This window comes from Crotalus tigris, unplaced genomic scaffold, assembly GCF_016545835.1.
Source record: "Crotalus tigris isolate CLP2741 ecotype Arizona unplaced genomic scaffold, ASM1654583v1 scf7180000023598.3388751, whole genome shotgun sequence".
Taxonomy (NCBI): Eukaryota; Metazoa; Chordata; class Lepidosauria; order Squamata; family Viperidae; genus Crotalus; species Crotalus tigris.
The window spans coordinates 1,278,048-1,297,788 of record NW_024100068.1 but is presented as its reverse complement, the minus strand read 5'-3'; the positions used below and the strand labels follow the sequence as shown (position 1 = coordinate 1,297,788).

At 36.5% G+C, this 19,741-nt stretch overlaps 1 protein-coding gene across 2 annotated transcripts in view; it reads left to right on the top strand.

Moving 5' to 3' along the window:
* HIF1A (hypoxia inducible factor 1 subunit alpha) overlaps positions 1-19,462 on the top strand; it is a 45,574-nt gene extending 26,112 nt beyond the window's left edge. The window contains exons 6-15 of one of the 2 annotated variants that reach the window (XM_039319453.1): positions 2,381-2,583; positions 4,029-4,135; positions 6,890-7,037; positions 9,377-9,597; positions 9,772-10,052; positions 10,714-10,839; positions 11,827-12,236; positions 14,275-14,383; positions 15,805-15,931; positions 17,507-19,462. In XM_039319453.1, coding sequence (XP_039175387.1) covers positions 2,381-2,583; positions 4,029-4,135; positions 6,890-7,037; positions 9,377-9,597; positions 9,772-10,052; positions 10,714-10,839; positions 11,827-12,236; positions 14,275-14,383; positions 15,805-15,931; positions 17,507-17,658 — 1,884 coding nt within the window. In that variant the 3' untranslated portion in view covers positions 17,659-19,462. Of the gene's footprint in view, positions 1-2,380; positions 2,584-4,028; positions 4,136-6,889; positions 7,038-9,376; positions 9,598-9,771; positions 10,053-10,713; positions 10,840-11,826; positions 12,237-14,274; positions 14,384-15,804; positions 15,932-16,987; positions 17,272-17,506 lie in introns of those variants that run through there. The other variant, XM_039319454.1, reaches the window with a different exon arrangement.
* Positions 19,463-19,741: the final 279 nt, after the last annotated feature.

Here is a 19,741-nt window from a genome sequence, read left to right as displayed (position 1 = left end):
AAAAAATCCAGAATGACATGGCTGCAGAATTACGCTTTTTGCAGTTGTTAAGCATATTTCATTTTATTTATGTAGTTTGAAGTGGTAAGAGTTCCAATCCAGTGCTCACCCAGCCTGAGTAAAATAGAATAGTTGATGTTATCTATAAAGATTAAATAGAGTAGCTTTTTCTTCAATAATTTTAATCAGTTAAGCAGTCATGATGAACATGAGTGATGAGACGTTTCACTGAAAAGTAGCATTGTGTGAAATATTTTTTAAAAACAATAGTACATAAAAGTTTTGGGACTGGTTTGTTTTGTTGTGTTGTTCAAGAACTTAAATCTAATATTTTAGCATATTAAAATGATTTGAAGGATGGCGAGATAGACACAGTGTCAAATCTGTGAGAAAAATCTATGTGTTTTACATTAAAGGTTTCCTGATGACGCTTGGGGAGTTTCCCAGCGATCTGGAGGGCGACTCTGTTGAGCGCTTTATTGACCTCTGGAATACGGTGGCGGCCAGGGCACTCGACAGCATTTACCCCTGAGCAGCCTCTTCCCCCCTCTCCCTCCTCCCCCCCAATCAACCCCTCACAGCTCCTTGATTCATTGAGGAGCTCCAGGAAATGAAGGAAGTGAAGAAACGTCTAGAATGATGCTGGTGAAAACAAGAAGCGAATGTGACCGGACACGAGTAGGAGCCCAGATTCGAGCCTACTCTGTGGCGATAAGGGCAGTGAAGCATAATTACTTTTCCTCCCTTATTGCGTCTGCGGAATGTTGGCCAACTACACTGTTCAGAGTGTCCTGGACCCCTTGGGAAAGGAAGGAAAGGAAGATCCAGTTTATGTAAGTTGTGATCGTCTGGCCAAGCATTTCGTGGATAAAATCTCTCACATTCACTCTGAATCACAACCTGGATGGACAGAATCCACTGAGATGATAGAGGTGATGTCTTGTGCAGTACCTGAGAGATTTTGATTCTGAGGAAGTAAAGTCCCCTGCAGCCTGGAATTTGGATCCTGGCTGCGGACAGCAGTTTGTTTAAGGGAGGGAGAAATAACAGAAGATACGCTGGTCTGTCCTCTAGTGAAGAGGCCAGGTCTGGATCCAGCAGGATTGGACAACAGCCTTATTATTCACCTTTCTTTCTCAGGGATTGAAATGATGAGGTTATAGTTACAGAGGACCATGGAGAGTATGAATTATTTAGACCCATGACAGTCTAGATTTTGGGGGAGAAAAAAAAAGGACTCAACCCAATCTGGGCATGATTGAATAGACTATTTTTTTGGTTCCTGATGTAGTTCTGTTTCTCACAAAAGAGCAGGGCCACAATCTGGGGCTTTTCCTGAACTCTTGTTAAATGTTGCACTTCAGCTGTGGGAACAGTGTTGGTGCAATTCAAGCTGCTTGTCACTGCCTATAAAGTACTATATGTCACAGGGCCCGGAAGTCTTAGACACCACTGTTCCCCAAAAGTTTCTGCACATTCTACATGGAAACATAAGAAGCATCTGCTAAGGATCCCTAGCTACTAAGGAGGTATGGTAGGCGGGTGGTGTTCTCTGTAAGAGCTCCCCTTTAGTTTGCCCCCACCCTCATGGCCTTCGAGAAGCAGATGAAAATCTGGCTCTTTCGAATGAGAATTAATTATACCTATTGGCACCATATCAAACAAATATTAGCTCATTAATTTTAGTATTAAGTTGTGTAAATAGATTTTGGATTTTGTTGTTTTAATTAATTATAATATTGATTAGCCAACTAGACTGTTAGGTTTCAGGTGCTGATAAATCTCATTAACAAATTAATTAACTTGGGATGAAATAGACATAGACATTGGTATGCTTTAAGTATATTACAAACCCCAACCCCCCTTCCCCTCTCTGCAAAAAAATGTCTTCCTTTCAATAATAATTGCTCAATCATATCTCTACTCGGGGACTATTTCAAGAAAGAAGACGGGAGCAATATGGATCTTTTTCTGTTGATTTGAGTTCTCTGGGCAATAAATAGGCAACCAGACCAAAACGATATAGCTTTGAACTTTATTTCAGCATTTGTTTTAAATAATTAAAATAGCTTTCAGTGAAACCTACTTGCTACTGTTGGTGGACATAGTGGTTTTTTCACTTATTTAATACTTAAAGATGAAACAATTATCCTTTTGTAATGATGTGAATGTAGGTCCAGCAACAACGGGAAGCAGGGCTGCTCCGTTGGCAGTAGTGAGAAACAAGCTCCTTTTGGCTACTTTTGCCCAAACTAATTCCCAATTCAACTGCCAGTTAAAGAAATGACTTATGTAATATAAATAAATGGTGCTTGAGGTTGCTTTTGTGGTTATATATGAGGTCAGAGATAAAATATATTTCTTTCTTTTCAACACTCAGGTACTTCATTGTACAGGTCATATTCGTGTTTACGAGAATTACAACAATCAGACTGTGTGCGGCTATAAAAAGCCTCCCATGACATGTTTGGTATTAATTTGTGAGCCTATACCTCATCCATCAAATATTGAAGTCCCATTGGATAGTAAAATGTTCCTCACCCGTCATAGCCTTGACATGAAATTTTCCTATTGTGATGAAAGGTAAAGCCTCTGGGTAACAATGCCAATGCATACTTCACTCTCCTCCACTTCCAAAATAGATTCCCTGTAAATTATGATACTCATCTGATTGCTGATAGCATTCTGTGCCCTTTACTGTATTGTGCATTTATTTGTTAAAATTGAGGGGGAGAATTAGTTAAATGATGATGTAAATTTATGTGCATCTTTCAGTTTTATAATTTCAGTTTCATAATTTTCAATTCTGAACAATGAGGATGCAAAATGTTTTCTATTCTGTTTTCCATTTTCTCAAATGTTTTTAAATGATAAAAAATTAAAAATCATTTTTTAAATTTTTCCAGTGTTTTTAAGCAAAATATTATAGTTATGGTAATATATATATATATTTTCATTTTAGAAAGAAACACTTCTACTTTTTCTGAGTTTTGTAGCATTTCTTTTCCTTGTACTGGTGTTCTGTGTAACACTGCCATCAAGTGGCTGAAATAATTTTAAATTTGGCATTCCTGAGTCTGGAGTCTGGTGTTCTTTAGATCAGAGGTCCCCAATCTTTTGGGCACCAGGGACCGGTTCTGTGGAGAGAGATTTTTCCGTGGACCGGAGAGGGCGTGGTTTCATGTATTGTCTGCATCCCTCGGATGGATCTTTGCTTGTTTTGCACGGACCGGTTTCTGGCATGCTGCAGCCTGGTGCCAGTCCATAGACCGGGGGTTGGGGACCCCTGCTTTAGATGTGTTGGACCATTTCTCCAGCCTCAAGCAACAGTTATTAGCCATACTAGGTTGGAACAACAGGACTTACAGTTCAGCACATCTGGAGGCATCTGATTGGGGAAATGAACTAATAAGATAAGGATAGTGTTCTTATATAGGAAGGTGTAAGGCTGAAATATATTTCATTTTGTGCTTATGATTTTTTTTTCTTTGAGATAAACAACAATCCTCAAATCTTTATGTCTCTAATTCATTTTGTCTCCGAGCACAGATCATATTCCAGCTACTAGTAAAGCTTGCATTGTGGTCTGTGTTTGTCTAATTAATGCAATGTTTACTTCCATTTTATTTTATGTTATTCCATTGGAATTTTATTTATAATATATCTCCATGCACTTGGGAGGAAGTATCTTTAAAAACATTAAATGACACGATTTACAACATCCTATTGATTCCCAAAATGCAAAATAAAACCAGCATGTAAATATTTTTTAATTTTGATTTTTTTTCTAAGTTGCTTTCAATCAAGCAAAATCCCTAACCCTTAATCTTTCTAGTTCATTTTGGCTCCAAGTCAAGGTGATGTTATAGTTATTAGCGAAGCTTGTATTATGCTTTTTGTTTTATTTGAAACAGATAATAAATTGCAATAGTTTTCTTTTCAATAAACTTTCAATACTTTTCAAATAAACTTTACCTGTAAGCTTTAGAGATATCATAAATTTACTTTTTCTTTCCTTTTGCATAAAGGATTACAGAACTAATAGGGTATGAACCTGAAGAACTCCTGGGGCGTTCTGTATATGAATATTATCATGCACTGGACTCTGATCATCTGACCAAAACACATCATGACAGTAAGTTGATGAAGGCAGGACAGTTGCATGCTATTCAGGTTTCATTAGCATATTCTGTACTATTTATGATTAATCTTGTAAATATCACACCAGTGTTTTGTCAGATACTGTATATGCTAGGGGTCTTCAAACTTGGGCCCTTTATGATTTATGGACTTCAACTCCCAGAATTCCTTAGCCAGGCATGCTGGCTAAGGAATTCTGGGAGTTGAAGTCCACAAGTCATAAAAGGCCAAGTTTGAAGACCCCTGATATATGCTATTGTGAAATTTCTAAGCAATTCAAAAGTTCTGAACCTTTTGAGGCTGATGAGTATATTTTGAATGTTGAGAGCTAATTATGGGACAGATTTGCTGCCATAAAAAAATGACAAATTTACAAGTAACTAATTATAAAACAGCCATGCAGTAAAAATCATTCTGGTGCTAGATGGATGTAACTTGCCCAATAACTTGAAGAGGTAGAGGAAGTGTCTGAGTCCCAAATACTAAACTATTTATTTATATCCCTGGATATCTACCGTATATGCCGGCGTACAAGGTGACCCGGCGTATAAGACGACCCCCGTCTTTGTCGCCGGGCCGCATTCCTAGAACGTCGTCTTATACGCCGGAAACTACCAGTATTTCCGGCTAATAAGACGACTCGGTGTATAAGACGACCCCAGTCTTTGGCGCCGATTTTAGCGCTTGCGGAAGTCGCCTTATACGCCGGCATATACGGTACTTCATTAAATGCAAACTGGTAATGCTCAAAGAAATGATCCTCAGTATATTACTCTGATTCATAAATACACATACTTAAGAAAAGTCGACACTAGAAACAAGCCATCTAATTATTCTCAAAAATAGTCAAGAACACAGCATATATGCACATGTATTCCATTATTCTTTGCCATCTCCATTAGCTTGCCCAGTGTCCTACACTGTTCCTTTTTTAAATAATATTTTTATTAATTTTCTAATTTTACATTTAGGTATTTAAAAAGCAACGTAGTGGCTGGGTTAATCAATAGTTCAGTAACATACAAAAATCTTTAGTACAAATCTCAAACTACAACCTCAAATATTTCCTCTCTTTTTCCCTTAATATCTACTATCTCATATTTAAGCTAATAAAGTTCTTATTATATCAACTAAATAAAAACATGATTATTACATTTATCAATCCATTTTTAACTTATACATATCTTAATTACTTTTACATTCAATCTTTACATTCAATCAATGTCCTGTTATTGGTTTTTCCCAATGTTTAGTTTCCCATCAATATTCAAGTTTAACATTTGATATTTATAATTTCCAGGTTTTAGGTAACCAAATTTTCCTTTATCTTAATTCATAACAGAATCTAATATTCAAAATACACATCTTATCTATTTGAGTATAATCTTGTTCTATTTCCTAAAAGTTACCTATTTCCCCCCATCTTACATCATCTAATTAATAATAACAGTATCCCCTTTAATAAATCAAAGCCCATTATATATATTATCTGAGTTAATAAATCAAACATTTATAATTTTTTATCCTTTTGAGTCTAATTTTTAAGTTTTAAAAAATAGCATCCTTATTTTAACTAATTTCCAAATGTTTTAAATTTAATGACCAAAATTTCCCTTATCTCAACTTCTCCCTTTGACCCTTTAATTCAGCGGTTCCCCTGGGGGAAAAAATGGCGGATCGCGTTGTTTCGCGACCCCCGTAAAATGGTCGATCGACCCCAAATGGGGTCGCGACCCATAGGTTGAGAACCGCTGCTTTAATTAGTAATATGAAACCCCAATTTCCTTCAGCCTTATTCTGACTTGCTTTCTTTGCCAACTAGCCTTCCATGTCAACGCTTTTAAATCATCAAATAGATCTCCCTCTAGTTTCAGAAACATATAAATCCAATTAGATTAAAATTATTCTTTTAGTGCTTTAACTCCCCTGGGTAGTCAGTCGCTGCTATTCTTAGAGGGTGGGATAAAAATTCCCTTCCCTCTCTCCTCACAGGGGAAAAGATACTTTGGGCAACTTTTACAGGAAGAAAAATACTTAGGATCTTAGAGAGAAGATTAGATCTCACCCAGTTTCATCCGCGTTGCTTTAGAAGTGCCTGGTGGCAAGTTTGACTTTGGCTGTCTGCAGCCTAGTGATGAGCCATATTGTTTATGCTGGTCTTTCCTCTGCTGGTTTGGAAGGCTGCCCTGGATCAAGCGGAAGGGCTGCCGCCCTCCCAGGGTCAAGCGGGAGTCCCCTCCTTGCTCATCGCCCTTACAGGGTGACTTTTGATCCTTTCCAGGGTCCCCCTGGAACAAAACCGAACACAGAAGACGGAGCTTGCCTTCCAGCGTCTGCGGCGACCACGATGGCAAACCAGAAGCCCGTCCTACACTGATTATAACTTCCATCACCATTTAAATATTTTAAAAGAATTATTTATTCATTTATTTATTGAGAAAAATATGATCGCCCAACTCAGGGTGAATCCAGCCAGCTTGTAAAAATGAAACCCCAATATAAAACCCAACTCCAATCTCCATCTTAGTATTGCAAATATTAATGTTAAAAGCATTCTTGGGAATAAAGATCTTTTAAGAGGCTTTATTTAAGAACTTTATTTTGCAGTGTTCTGGCCACGCATTACTTTCACTGAAAATAATTGCTTTAAAAAATGGCAAGGTCAATTAGAGTTGAGTGAATGTCTGGCAATCTACTGGGCAACCCAGTCTTCAGTATATAAATAATTTGGGTCTTTTTCCTCTTCCAGTGTTTGCCAAAGGGCAAGTCACCAGCGGACAGTATCGAATGCTTGCCAAGCAAGGGGGCTATGTGTGGGTAGAGACTCAAGCAACTGTTATATACAATACTAAGAATTCTCAACCACAATGTATAGTGTGTGTGAACTATGTCTTGAGGTGAGTTTTATCTGTAAATGCTATTGGGGGGAAGTGCAAATAATTAGCCAAGTACTAAGCTGGCTTTTTGAAGAGAAATTGTGGGTATTTTGTCTGTTTGATGTAATGCTAATGTCCTTGGTAACAAAGTTTATTTCTTCATTATGTATTTCTTTGTAAGCACATTTGTTCATTTCTTTGTTATGTTGAGGTGATTTCTGTATGAAATCTTTAGTTTGTCTTCCTATTGATTGCCCATAGGTTTTCATATCTGTTGTGGCACTGTTATTTATACTTTGGGAACTTGCATCAGGATTTGATAATGTGTGTAGTTATTGCTACAAATAAGAGTCTGTATGTGTATCACCTTTAGGTTTTCTTCAGTCCATATATAAAATTCTGTTGGAATATTCTGCCTTCAGATAGAAATACATACTATACATATTAATCTTCAATGCAGATATTATTGATTGATCATATACCATCAAATTAGGGTCAACTCTTAGTGACCATGACCATGTAGATATTCTCCAGGATGATCTTTCCCAACTTGATCTATCGTTTTTTCCAATGGTGCACCCTCACCACTGTAATTGAGTCCATCTATCTTACTGCTAGTTGTCCTCTTCTCTTTCCTTCTACCTTCCCCACTATTATACTTCTCCAAATATCTAGGTGTTTGCACAATGTATGTAAAGTATGATAACTTGAGTGTGGACAGTTTTGCCTTGAGTGGAAACTCTGGGTTGATTTGATCCATGATCCTTTTGTTTGTTTTCTTGGCTATCCATAGTATTCTCAGGGGTCTTCTCCAACACCAAAGTTCAAAGGTGTCAATACTCCTTCTATCCATCTTCTTCAAAGTTCAACTCTTGTTTCCATTGAATGCCAAAGGAAAAATAGTTACTCAGATGATTCTGATCTTCATAGATATAGACATAGCCCAGCATTTGAATATCTTTTCCAAGATCTTATGGTTACTCTATGGGAAGTATTTAATCTCTGCTGGTTCCCTTACTGTTGATAATCAATTAAAAAAAATGCAAAAGGTATCCATCACTTCAGTATCTTGCCTTTTTTAAGGCTGGTTGCTGTGTTTGAGATAATTCACATAGTCTGCTTTATGTTTAATCTTAGTCCTGTTTTTAATATGCTCCTTGACTTTCATTACTAGGATTTGCAGTTCATTTATATTTTCAGCTATCAGAGTAGTTTCATCACTATAGAACCAGTTAATGATGTTGCTTCCTCCAGTTTTAAACTATGCTCATCTTCCAGTCCAGCTATTGCATATAGGTTGAATTAATAAGGTGAGAGTATACATTCTTTTCTCACATTTTTGCCAACCTGGAGACAACAATCTGTTTCTCCATTTCCTGTCTCTACTGTGTCTTTCTGACTTTGGTCTAAATTTCACATGAGGACAGTAGGAATTCCCATTTTTATATTTGCATAACCACTTTCCACACTTTGACATGATTGACACAATTGAAGGGCTTCCTATAATCAATGAAACACATACTGACTTGAGTATTCTTTGACTTCCTTGATTATGCAGTGTGAATCAGCAGTTATGTCTCATGTTTCTTGGCTATTTCTAAAATCAGCGTGAACCTTGGATATCTCCCTTTCCATGTTGGAAATATTAAATATTCTAAACATTTGCTTGTGTGCAAAGTTAAGAAGATTGTTTTAATGTTTTCTGCATTATGTTAAGTCCCCTTTCTTTGGTACTTGTATATGAATTGACCTCTTCCAGTTTTTTGTCCCTGTCATTCTCTAAATTAGATGGTTAGAACCTTTGCCTGAAATGTTGAATTTTCTGATTAATGCATTTTTCAACTACATTCTCACATTTATATTTAGTTACAGATTTTTCAGGTTGTTAGTGATGCATATTTCCTTTTTTTACAAGTTTGTGTGCATGCTCATATACAATTGAATTCAGGCCTATTCCTAAAGGAATATTATATTATTGTTTTAAACATGCATCTAGAGAGTTATGTAGTTAGCGTCTCCCACAATAGCAGATTCTTTTTCTAGTGGATCACTAATATTTTCCTACATTATATAATTATGAAATATTATTAAAAATTATTTTAGGGTGCAAAGTGGAGGTGAAATCTAATAGTTTTGAACATTCCACCATCTATATTTACACCTAGACTCTAGAGAATACCCAGAGTTTTCTTCAGTAAGCAGAAACTCTGATAAATGCTCAGGGGCTCTTTGCCATGATAGAGCAGGATAAGGCCAGGATATATTACGTATATGTTTCTTGTACAATAGATGAACATTGTAAATACGCATTACGCAGCTCTCAATATCTCTTTATCATTTCTTTCTTTATTCTTTTGCAGTGGAATTGTTCAAAGGGACTTGGTTTTTTCACTTCAGCAAACGGAGCGTATGTTGAAACCAGTGGATTCTCCCGAGATGGGAATGATAAAAGTACTCAATAACAGTGATCTGGAAGATAGCAGCAGCCTCTTTGAGAAGCTTAAAAAGGAACCTGATGCATTAGCCTATCTTGCTCCTGCTGCTGGAGATACCATAATAGCATTAGATTTCGACAATGATGGTGTGTGTATTTATTTAATGAAATATTTAAAGAAAAAGGCTAATTATCCATAAATGCTGACCATTAGAATTTCTTAAAGAGATGTTCTTGGCATATGCTGAATTATAATAAGGCTCTTAAATTGTGACACAATATTTTTTCTTTGTTTGATGATGTCTTTTTTAATTTTTGTAGAGCCAGAAGAACAACAGTCTGATGATGTTCCTTTGTATAATGATGTAATGCTCCCCTCATCCAATGAGAAACTGCAGAATATAAATTCGGCAATTTCCCCACTATCTGCTTCGGAAACAACAAAGCCACTCTGTAGCAGTGCTGACCCAGCACTCAATAGAGAGGTGGTGGCCAAACTGGAGCCCAGCACGGAGCCTTTAGATCTTACTTTCTCCAGCCGGCGGACCCAAGATCAACCAGCTACTCCTTCTGATAGAAGCACTAGCCAAAGCTCACCTGAGGTTTGTCATTTTATAATCTTTTGCAACTTTCCATTGTTTCTGTATTAAATTTTATACACTATCACCTTTGTATTATGTCATTTTCCTGGGAAACACCAAAATAGAATAGTAGGGAGAAAAGAAAAACCAATTGAATCTTTTCTTGAGGAACTCTGTGCTGAGTGAGGATTCCGATTTGAAATCTTTTATTAGAAATAATAAAACTATTATTTCACATTTTTCTTTTCCAAGAAACTAAAGATTGGCAATTCACTTCCTTTCATTTGATTCATCTCTGTTGGCAGTTAAGATTTATTATGAGATACGCAGTTTGCATTTGACAATTTGCTTTATTATTAATCAAATGAAAGATGCTGTTAGAAATCCTCTATGCCATAACTTGTTAGGCATAAAGTAGTACAGTCTTGTTTCCTAAGCCTTAAGAAAGTTTTTAAATACAACTTTAAAATATGAGGAGCTATGTGTCAAAATGATTATGTGAGCTTTATTATTCCAATATTGATCTTATATATCTATTGTGCCTCATCCTAATTGTAGAAACTTAATGGTTTAAAATTTCAGTGAACAGACCTCTGGTATTTTATTTATTATGATTTATTATGAAAGTGTGCTTGAAATTTGATCTCATTTTACTGAACAAAGTTGCTGATTATTTTTACAGCCCAATAGTCCTCCTAATGATTATTGCTTCAGTGTGGATAATGAGATAGCAAGTGAGTTCAAGCTGGAATTGGTGGAAAAGCTCTTTGCAATAGATCCAGAATCAAAAAACCCATTTTCAATGCAGGTGAGCACATTAATTAAAACTTTTGGTTTATTTTATTTTAATATGCATACATTCATGATGTGTGCTTGGTGTAATTTTTCAAATACCAAAGTAGAATATTAAGTTCATTACTATCTGACTGGATGTAGATTAGTAGGTGAGGGATAGGTGGGCTGCCAAGCATCCAAATTTTGATCACATAATCATGGAACAGTTATAACTTTGTGGACCGGTTGTAAATCCTTTTTTTAGCTTTGTGGAAACTTCAAGTGGTTGCTGACAGAATTGTCATAAGTCAAAGATCACCAGCAATATCCATTTCTGAGGACTTTGACTAAAGTGACTGTAGTCAGAAAACCTCAAATGAGTATGTAGTAGGTCTGTGTAGCACTTCAGATTTATTCTCTAAAAAGATGCTTCTGAGTGCATGGCAATGTCACCATGTACTTGACTGTATATGGAAAGGGTATGGCTGCATGGCTGCTATAAACTGTCATAGACAGGTGGTATATTTGTGCAATTGTGTGTTCTGGAGCACTTGTTGGGAAAAAAATTTGAAATGCTGCAGAATACTAGTGTCTAGTCCGTCCATGGCATGCCAGCAACGGATCCATAAAACCAAGTGAGCCCTATTTGTGGGATGCAGGCAGCATGCAAAACCATGCCCCTCCGGTCCACAGAAAAACCTTTCTCCACAGAACTGGTCCCCGGTGCCCAAAAAGGTTAAGGGCCACTGGTCTAGATGATGTTAATAAAGGTTATTTTTGAAATCCTCATATAGGTAATATCTATATAAAATAAGGATGAGGCCATTTTATCAGACTAATATAGATGAAACCCCTTAAATGCCTGAAAATTATGTTGCTTGCCATTTCCATTTCAGTAGCATTCCCAGCTAAGCCTTTTGAAAGAGGAACAGGGTTGATAGATTCTTGGAAGATGACAGGCCTGATAGCAGTTTAATCACAATCCTGTGTCAAATTATACAATTATGTCATCTTCTTTCAGGAAACAGATTTAGATTTGGAAATGTTAGCACCTTATATCCCCATGGACGATGATTTCCAGTTGCGCACATTCGATCAGCTTTCTCCACTGGAGGGCAGTACTGCAAATTCTTCTAATGTGACTCCTGCAACAGGGTTTCAGCAAACTCCAATGCAGTCATCTGCCACTGACACGATAAAATCCATGACAGTCAGACATGAAACTGATCCGAAGATGCTTGTAACATCTGCTCCTATTAACCCCCAAAGACTCACAGACCCTGCTCCCATAATCAGTCCCCCGGCATCACCTTATCCTAAGAATCAAAGTCGGACTTCATCTCCAGTCAGAACAGGAAATGGCACAATAGACCAGAGGGACCAAATGAGTCCAGGAGCACCGGACTTGTTGACAGTTACTTTTGGTAACAGGTAAATAGAGTTATCTGTCAGATCTTAAAGCCAATACAGAAAGGTGAATTAACTTGTGAATAGTAGTGCTTGCTGATCCTTTATGTCTTTCTTTTAGAATTTGTCTTATTAAAAAATAAGGGTAAAATGCTAGTATTTGGGCTGGAATCTATTGCCAGAAAAGCCTTTGTGAGCATGAAAGGTCATTGGGAAGGAGATTATTTTGTTTAAAATGTATTTTGCTATTGGTTGTGACAACTAATTTGTCAACAGGGAAATCTCTGATACAGGTAGTCCTCAGTTAAGAATCCTAATTGGGACAGGAATCTCAATTGCTAAGCAATGTTGAGACTCTAGAAAGCATGCAGAGAAAAGCAACAAAGATCATTAGGGGACCGGAGGCTAAAACATATGAAGAAGGATTGCAGGAATTTGGTATGGGTAGTCTAATGAAAAGAAGGACTAAGGATATGATAGCACTGTGCCAAAATCTAAGAAGCTGCTACAAGAGGGTCAACCCATTCTCCAAAGCACCTGAAGGTAGGACATGAAGCAACGGATGGAAACTAATCAAGGAGAGAAGCTACCTAGAACTAAGGAGAAATTTCCCGACAGTTAGAACAATTAATCAGTAGGAAAACTTGCCTCCAGAAGGAAGTCATGGGTGCTCCAACACTGGAGGTTTTTAAGAAGAGATTGGACCATCATTTGTCTGACATGGTATAGGGTTTCTTGCTTGAGCAGGAGTTGGACTAGAAAACCTCTAAGGTCCCTTCCGACTCTGTTATTCTGTTATTCACTCATTAGACAAAACATTACATGACCATACCACTTAGTGGTATGTCTTCTGATCATTAGGTAAAATACATCAGGATACAAACATATTATAGGAGCCGTGGTTGGTGCAGTGGTTAGAATGCAGTATTGCAGGCAAACTCTGCCCACTGCCAGGAATTTGATCTTGACCGGCTCAAGGTTGACTCAGCCTTCCGAGATGGATAAAATGAGGAGCAATATGCTGGGAGCAATATGCTGACACTGAACCACTCGGAAAGTGTTGTAAAGCATTATGAGGCAGTATATAAGTCTAAGCGCTTTGCTAGTGCTTTTATATATCTTCATTCCTTTCATTTCAATAAGCTTTAGCACATCCTGAAACCTATTGAAATATTTCAAACTGAACTACTTGAATATTCTAAAAATCTGCATCTTTTGCTACAAAATCTTCTGAATGGTTATTCAGTAATGTGGAAATATATCCTTTTTTCTCTTTTTTAAAATGCATTTGAGGATTTGATAGGACTAAATCAAACCCCTCAGTTTAATTTGCTGCCCCTAGTATTCCCTTGGAGAGAATAAGCTCAGTTGTCAGCCAAGATACTGTATTGGAGGGAGAGGTTACATAATTCAAATTCCAGCATGCGAGTGTTGAGCCTCACAGAAGCTTATTGTACTTAATTCACCCTCAACACTTCTTCCACTTTTACTTATTCTGTGCATCATAGGTTATAGGTAACAGCAGCTAGACCTTAACTGAGTTTGAAAAACTACATATGACTAGGCTTTGGTAGTATTTGGAAGAGGACCACCATCTGAGCAGTATAGGACAGACCAGGAAGTTGAAAAAGGTATCTGACAAGAAGTCAGTGGGAAACCACTTAGTTTTGTATTGTAAAAAAACCCAAAAAACCTGCATATAGATTCCCACAAAGTCCACCAGAAACCAAGCTAGTCTCAAAAATGTTTACATTTTAAAATCTGAAAATATCTATTTTTCATCCTAACTCCACCCCAATTAGCTCACGTAAAATACACATACATACCTTGGGCTGAACATTTCAGTCCTTTTCATTTAAGGATATCACCAGCAGTTTGTTCAAGGCACAGAAACAGTACAATTCCATGCTGAAAATCATTTCTCACAACTGGTCTACACCCTGATGAGCTGACATTATTATAAAAGAAAACATTCCAGATTTTATTCTGTGTAATTATTCATAAATTTAGTTTTAATTGATATGGAACAGTTGTTAATACTCTGGCTTTATATCCACACTAGATCGACTGAAGCAAATGAAGACATCAGTCCAAGGATAATAGCTCTCCATAATATTCAGAGGAAACGGAAAATGGAGCAGGACGGCTTACTTTTCCAGGCAGTAGGAATTGTATGTTTTTTTAAGGATTCTCCCCTCCCTTTTAATGTTGGGTATTGCATCTTTAAAAATATATTTTTCTTGAGTCATCAGGATTCAAGAACATTACAATTTTTAGCTCAGTTGTCAGCTAAATGAAAGGTCAGCTGAGCTATAGTATTCTCACTTCTGTCCTTTAACATTATCTTTCATTACTCACAGTCTTTCAGAGTCGTAAGACTACAATTGTGGCTGATGCTTCAGCTAAACAGAGTGGGTCTTGTTTAGTTGTGGAATAGAGACACTAGAACCTGTAAGGGTGTCAAAGTGGAAGAAAGCAGGGCGTCTTGTTTTATTGCAGCATCCTCGTAGTTATGTAACTTACATTTGGCTGCTTGATAACCGACTCACATTTATGACTGTTGCAATGTCCCGGGGTCATGTGAACACCTTTTGCAACCTTCTGACAAGCCAAGTCAATGGGAGAACCAGATTCACATAACAACTGTGTTACTAATTTAACAACTGTAGTTGTTCTTATCAAATGTGGCAAGAAAAGTCATAACATTCGGCAAAACTCATTTAACAAATTTCTCCCTTAGCAACATAAATTTTGGGCTTAATTGTGGTCATAACTTGAGGACTATGTGTACTAAAGTCAGCAAAGCATTTCACCCATTGCATGCTGACTATGGTTAGTTAAGTGTGTGCTGTACAGAAATTAAGATAATGAGCCATTGGTGTGATATGGCTGCAAATAAAGCAAGTATTGGAGTCTTTTGAATTGAACTATTACAGAAATCTTACAAATCATAATCAACAATAGTATAATTTGAACTCATGAAAGAAAATATTCTATTGTTTCATCAGAACTCACCTTGGATATTGTGCTCATTTCTGAGCAGAACAGTTTTAAAAATAACTCAGTAAAAGTGAAACAGATTTGAGAAGGTAAACTAAGTTGAACAAGCAACTAAAAACAGCCCAGGGGAAAGAAATGGAAGAAGCTGGATTTGACTAGCTTTAAGAAAAGGCAAGATATAGGATATGAATGAATGCTTTGAAGCTATTAGAAAACAGATTCTGATTGAACGTTAAAAAAAAATAATTCCAAGAGCAATTCAGTAATTGCCCAGAAAAGTGGTGGCCTTCCCTTGTAGTCCTCGACTTACGACATGAATGGCAAATGAAGCGCATAATTAACAACCTCCTCACCCCTGCTTTCCTCAATGCATTCATTAAATGAATGTGCAGGTTGTTAGGTAGAGCATGGAGTGACTCAAGGGTGAGGGAAAACATAGGCAGGCACAAGCATACATGGGATTCTGATCTGCTATCGGAGATCATATGCTCTTCAGAATATCTACTCTTAAATTACATTTTTTTCATCTCAGTAGTAGTTTTGAGTAGAAGCTCTGAGGTTACATTAACAAAAGTGTGTATGTATTTTTAAGGGCACATTATTGGCACAACCGGGGCCTCCTGGAACAAATATATCACTGGCTTGGAAACGTGTAAAAGGATGCAGATCAAATGGACAGAATGAGGTGGCAGAGAAGACTGTAATTTTATTACCATCAGGTTAGTGATTGTGTAATGCTAATGTAATCAGATCTGTCAATCCCTTCTCCTTTTCTCATGTAAACATCTGTAGTTGCACAAATGCTCCAGATTAGTAACTAGTATATTGGGTGCTTCTACTAATCTGAGGAACGGGAGGTTCTATTTTGTGAAATATTAAGTAATAGTAGCTTCAATATTCTCCATAAAATATTAAATAATTAATATTTAATTAATATTAATAAAAATTGGAAATGATATGAAAGCCCAAGCTATTAATATTGGGTTGTCTATTAGAAGAATTCTATTTTAATACATATATTGGGAAAAGGAATGAAATGGTCAGGACCATAGATGCTTGAGGGTAAGGGAAACTTCGAATTGTGAAATTAACACTAACTAATATCTTTCCATAGGATTTGAGGACACAGCAACTGTGTTTCTTAAAAGTAATTGGGGACACCCTCCCATGCTGTATAGCAGGGGTGTTAAACTGGTGGTCCGTGGGCTGGATGCGTCATATGCAGGCCACGCCCACCCAGGCTCCACAAAGGCCAAAAAGTCACAATATGTCATGTCATGTGACGCGATCGAGTTTGACACCCGTGCTGTATAGCATATCCTTGTGCATTGTTATTTATTTCCAGTAATGTCTCTGAACCTGTCAGAAGCATTCTTAGATAATAAAAATGGTGGGTAGGACTCTCCCATTACTTAGTTGGGAAGAATGTCTTAACAGTCCAAGGGGGAAAAAAGCAAAGAAGATGTAAATAAGACACTTTCTTAGGGCTATAAAGAAGCAGCAGGAAGCACTCTCACCAATTTACCTTCTCTCATCCTATTTTCAAATTTCCAAACATGTTTATTATGCAGACAGGTTGCTTATCTTTGCCTTTTCTGTTTGTTTGGCAGTGGATCAATGGATTAGTGTGTGCCTTAGGTTAAAGAAAAAGTTGAGTATTCAGAGTAATTCTATAGTCTGTATAAAATATGTGTAGCTGTATAACTTAATATTTTCTTTCACTGTTTCTCTTCTGAGCAAGGGCAAATCTTAATTCAGCTACTCCTTTAATTTAGATTTCTGTTAAGTATTTAAGAATACTTCACCTTATATTTATGTATTCGAGGAGCACGAAGCTGAAAACACCAGCCTGAAGATGATGAATGGGACTTCGTCGAAACGTCGCCAAGACACTTCCAATTTTACGTGGGAGAAAAACCGAATAACCAAAGACCTACATACAAACACCCGCGAAAATCTCAGAAAACAAATATACATACATACATACACACTCCCATTGCACTTTTTGCATGATTATAGGCGATTTACAATAAATAAAATACAGTATAAAAAAATGAAATGCATATCAGCTGGGCATTATTGAACCCATAATTCACCCAGTCAGGAGAAAGGCTTTGTCTAACACTGAGTAACCCAGGTTCTACCTATTCTCTGTTGCCCTATAAAATTGAAAAATTACATTTAGCTTTGTTATCAGATACTCATAGCTAAATTCTCTAACAGGTGACTTGTCTATTTATTTGTTCAATTAATTGCTCCAGAATGCTATATATTCAGTTTCTTTTTCCTTGTAGATATAGCAAGTAAACTTCTAGGGCAGTCAATGGATGAGAAGGGACTCCCACAGCTTACCAGCTATGATTGTGAAGTCAATGCTCCTATACAAGGCAACCGAAACTTGTTACAAGGTGAAGAGTTGTTCAGAGCCCTGGATCAGATCAACTGAGCTTCTCTTCATGCACCTCCCTCTTCATAATTGTTCTCTTTGCTGGACATTGGTGATTTACCACCTAAAAGCAGTGTATTTATATTTTCTATTTTAGAAGCCTGGATACAAATACTGCACTAATTCAGTTAGCTTGTATCTGATCCCCTTTCTATTTTGAACAATTTCTTACATAATGAGTTCTTTCTTTCTTTCTTTCTTTCTTTCTTTCTTTCTTTCTTTCTTTCTTTCTTTCTTTCTTTCTTTCTTAGTAACTCAGCTGATGAATGCATTTTTGGTACATAAACAGTTCAAGTCAGTTAAATTTAGAACATGCTCATAATGACAGCTTTGAAGTAGGCATCTTTTCAAAAAGTATTTATTTTTTATTTTGACTAGGAGTTTGTCACGGAAAAATTTCTATCTGATGATACATTGCCATGATAAATTTATCTGAGCTTTCTATCATGTGGTTGTAGGCATACTTGAAGGCACATTGTGCTGTTATCTCTTAATGTTTGAATAAATTTTTACTTTACTTTTTTTAAAAAAAGAAATATTGCTTTGCAGCAATGCATTTGTAGCCAGTCGCACAATCTATTTTCTTATGAAAATAAACAAAACACCAGCAGTTCCTCATGCAATATTGTGCGTTTATAAAACTAGTTTTTAATATAAACATTTTTTTTGTTTCTCTTTTATGTTATTTACATGTGAAATTATGTAGAAATTTTGGAGTAGTGCTATATTTTTGTTATATTGTATTTCAAGATGCTCCTAAATACTGTGTTTTAATATTAAAGCAGGATTAAGGGAAAACAAGTTGAGTATATGAGGCTAGCAACATCTGGAGATTTTCAGGTCAGCAAAAAAGATTATTGGGGTAGATAATGGGAATTTCATGCAAATATTTGTGGAACGGGTGGATAGAAAGTTTTTTTTTCCTCCCTTTTATATTTTTTTAAATTGGGCCCACTAAATAAGGTTGATCTTCAGGCAAGTTGAAAATTATTTGTCTTCCTTTTTTTAATTTTTTCTTTTTCTGCAAAAGAATGAATTCACTGCCACAACATGGCTTTCCTAAAGATGTCTTTTTCTTAAAAAAAAAGTAGCTATGGTCTTAGGGTCATCTGTGTTTGAAGACAATTATGTCCCCTAACAGTTTGCTGGGGGAGAGTTTTATTTTCATGCCTTGTTTATGAACTTTCTAGACGCATCTGATTGGATTGCATAGACCTTTGGTCTGATCCAGTAGGGCAGCTTGTTATTTATATGAAAAATTTTCTTTCATTTGAAAGACAGTCCATTTTCAATGTTGAAGTTTTTGGCCAACTCAAAATTCTCCCTAGCTCACAGCTGTAAAAGTATATGCTAATAGTATATACTTAACTTAAAATGTTCCCATTTCTCTGTTTGGTAGAGGTGATATTTCAGACAAAATCATAAACCATGTTGCTTTTTTAGTATCTAGTTTCATCATTAAGTTGCTTGTTAATAATTCAGTGTTTTGGATTTTAAGTACCTTGTTGCTATTAACATTCTCCCATTAAACATAGCTTTCAGTAATGCTGGATATACTTTAGTTTTTTTTAATTTAGGAAATAAGTCACAAAGCTTTCTTTCTTTCTTTCTTTCTTTCTTTCTTTCTTTCTTTCTTTCTTTCTTTCTTTCTTTCTTTCTTTCTTTCTTTCTACATGCTGTACAATAAATTCTATCTAACTCGTTCTTATTTTTCTTTTTGTGGTTGGATATGACACTAACTGTACTGTTTTATAACATCAATAAACTATGTGGACCAGGTCTGCAACAGAGGATTGTATCTGTAGATGAAAGTGAATTTCCACTGTCTACTGTAATATTTTGCTCAGAAATCAAATTCATCCATGCCATGAAATTTTTGATAGCATGTTGAGCAGTATTGTAAGGATGGGTGGCACAGCTCTGATATGCACATGTTCTTCTCAGAATGTTAGAAAATTACAAGGCATGTATGTTTCTTATAGTGCAATCCTGAACATGTCTATTTCAACAGCATGCTGACAAATATGTGCCCATTCCCACTCTGAAGCATCTTTTCAGTTTCAGATCTGATGTTGCACATCCC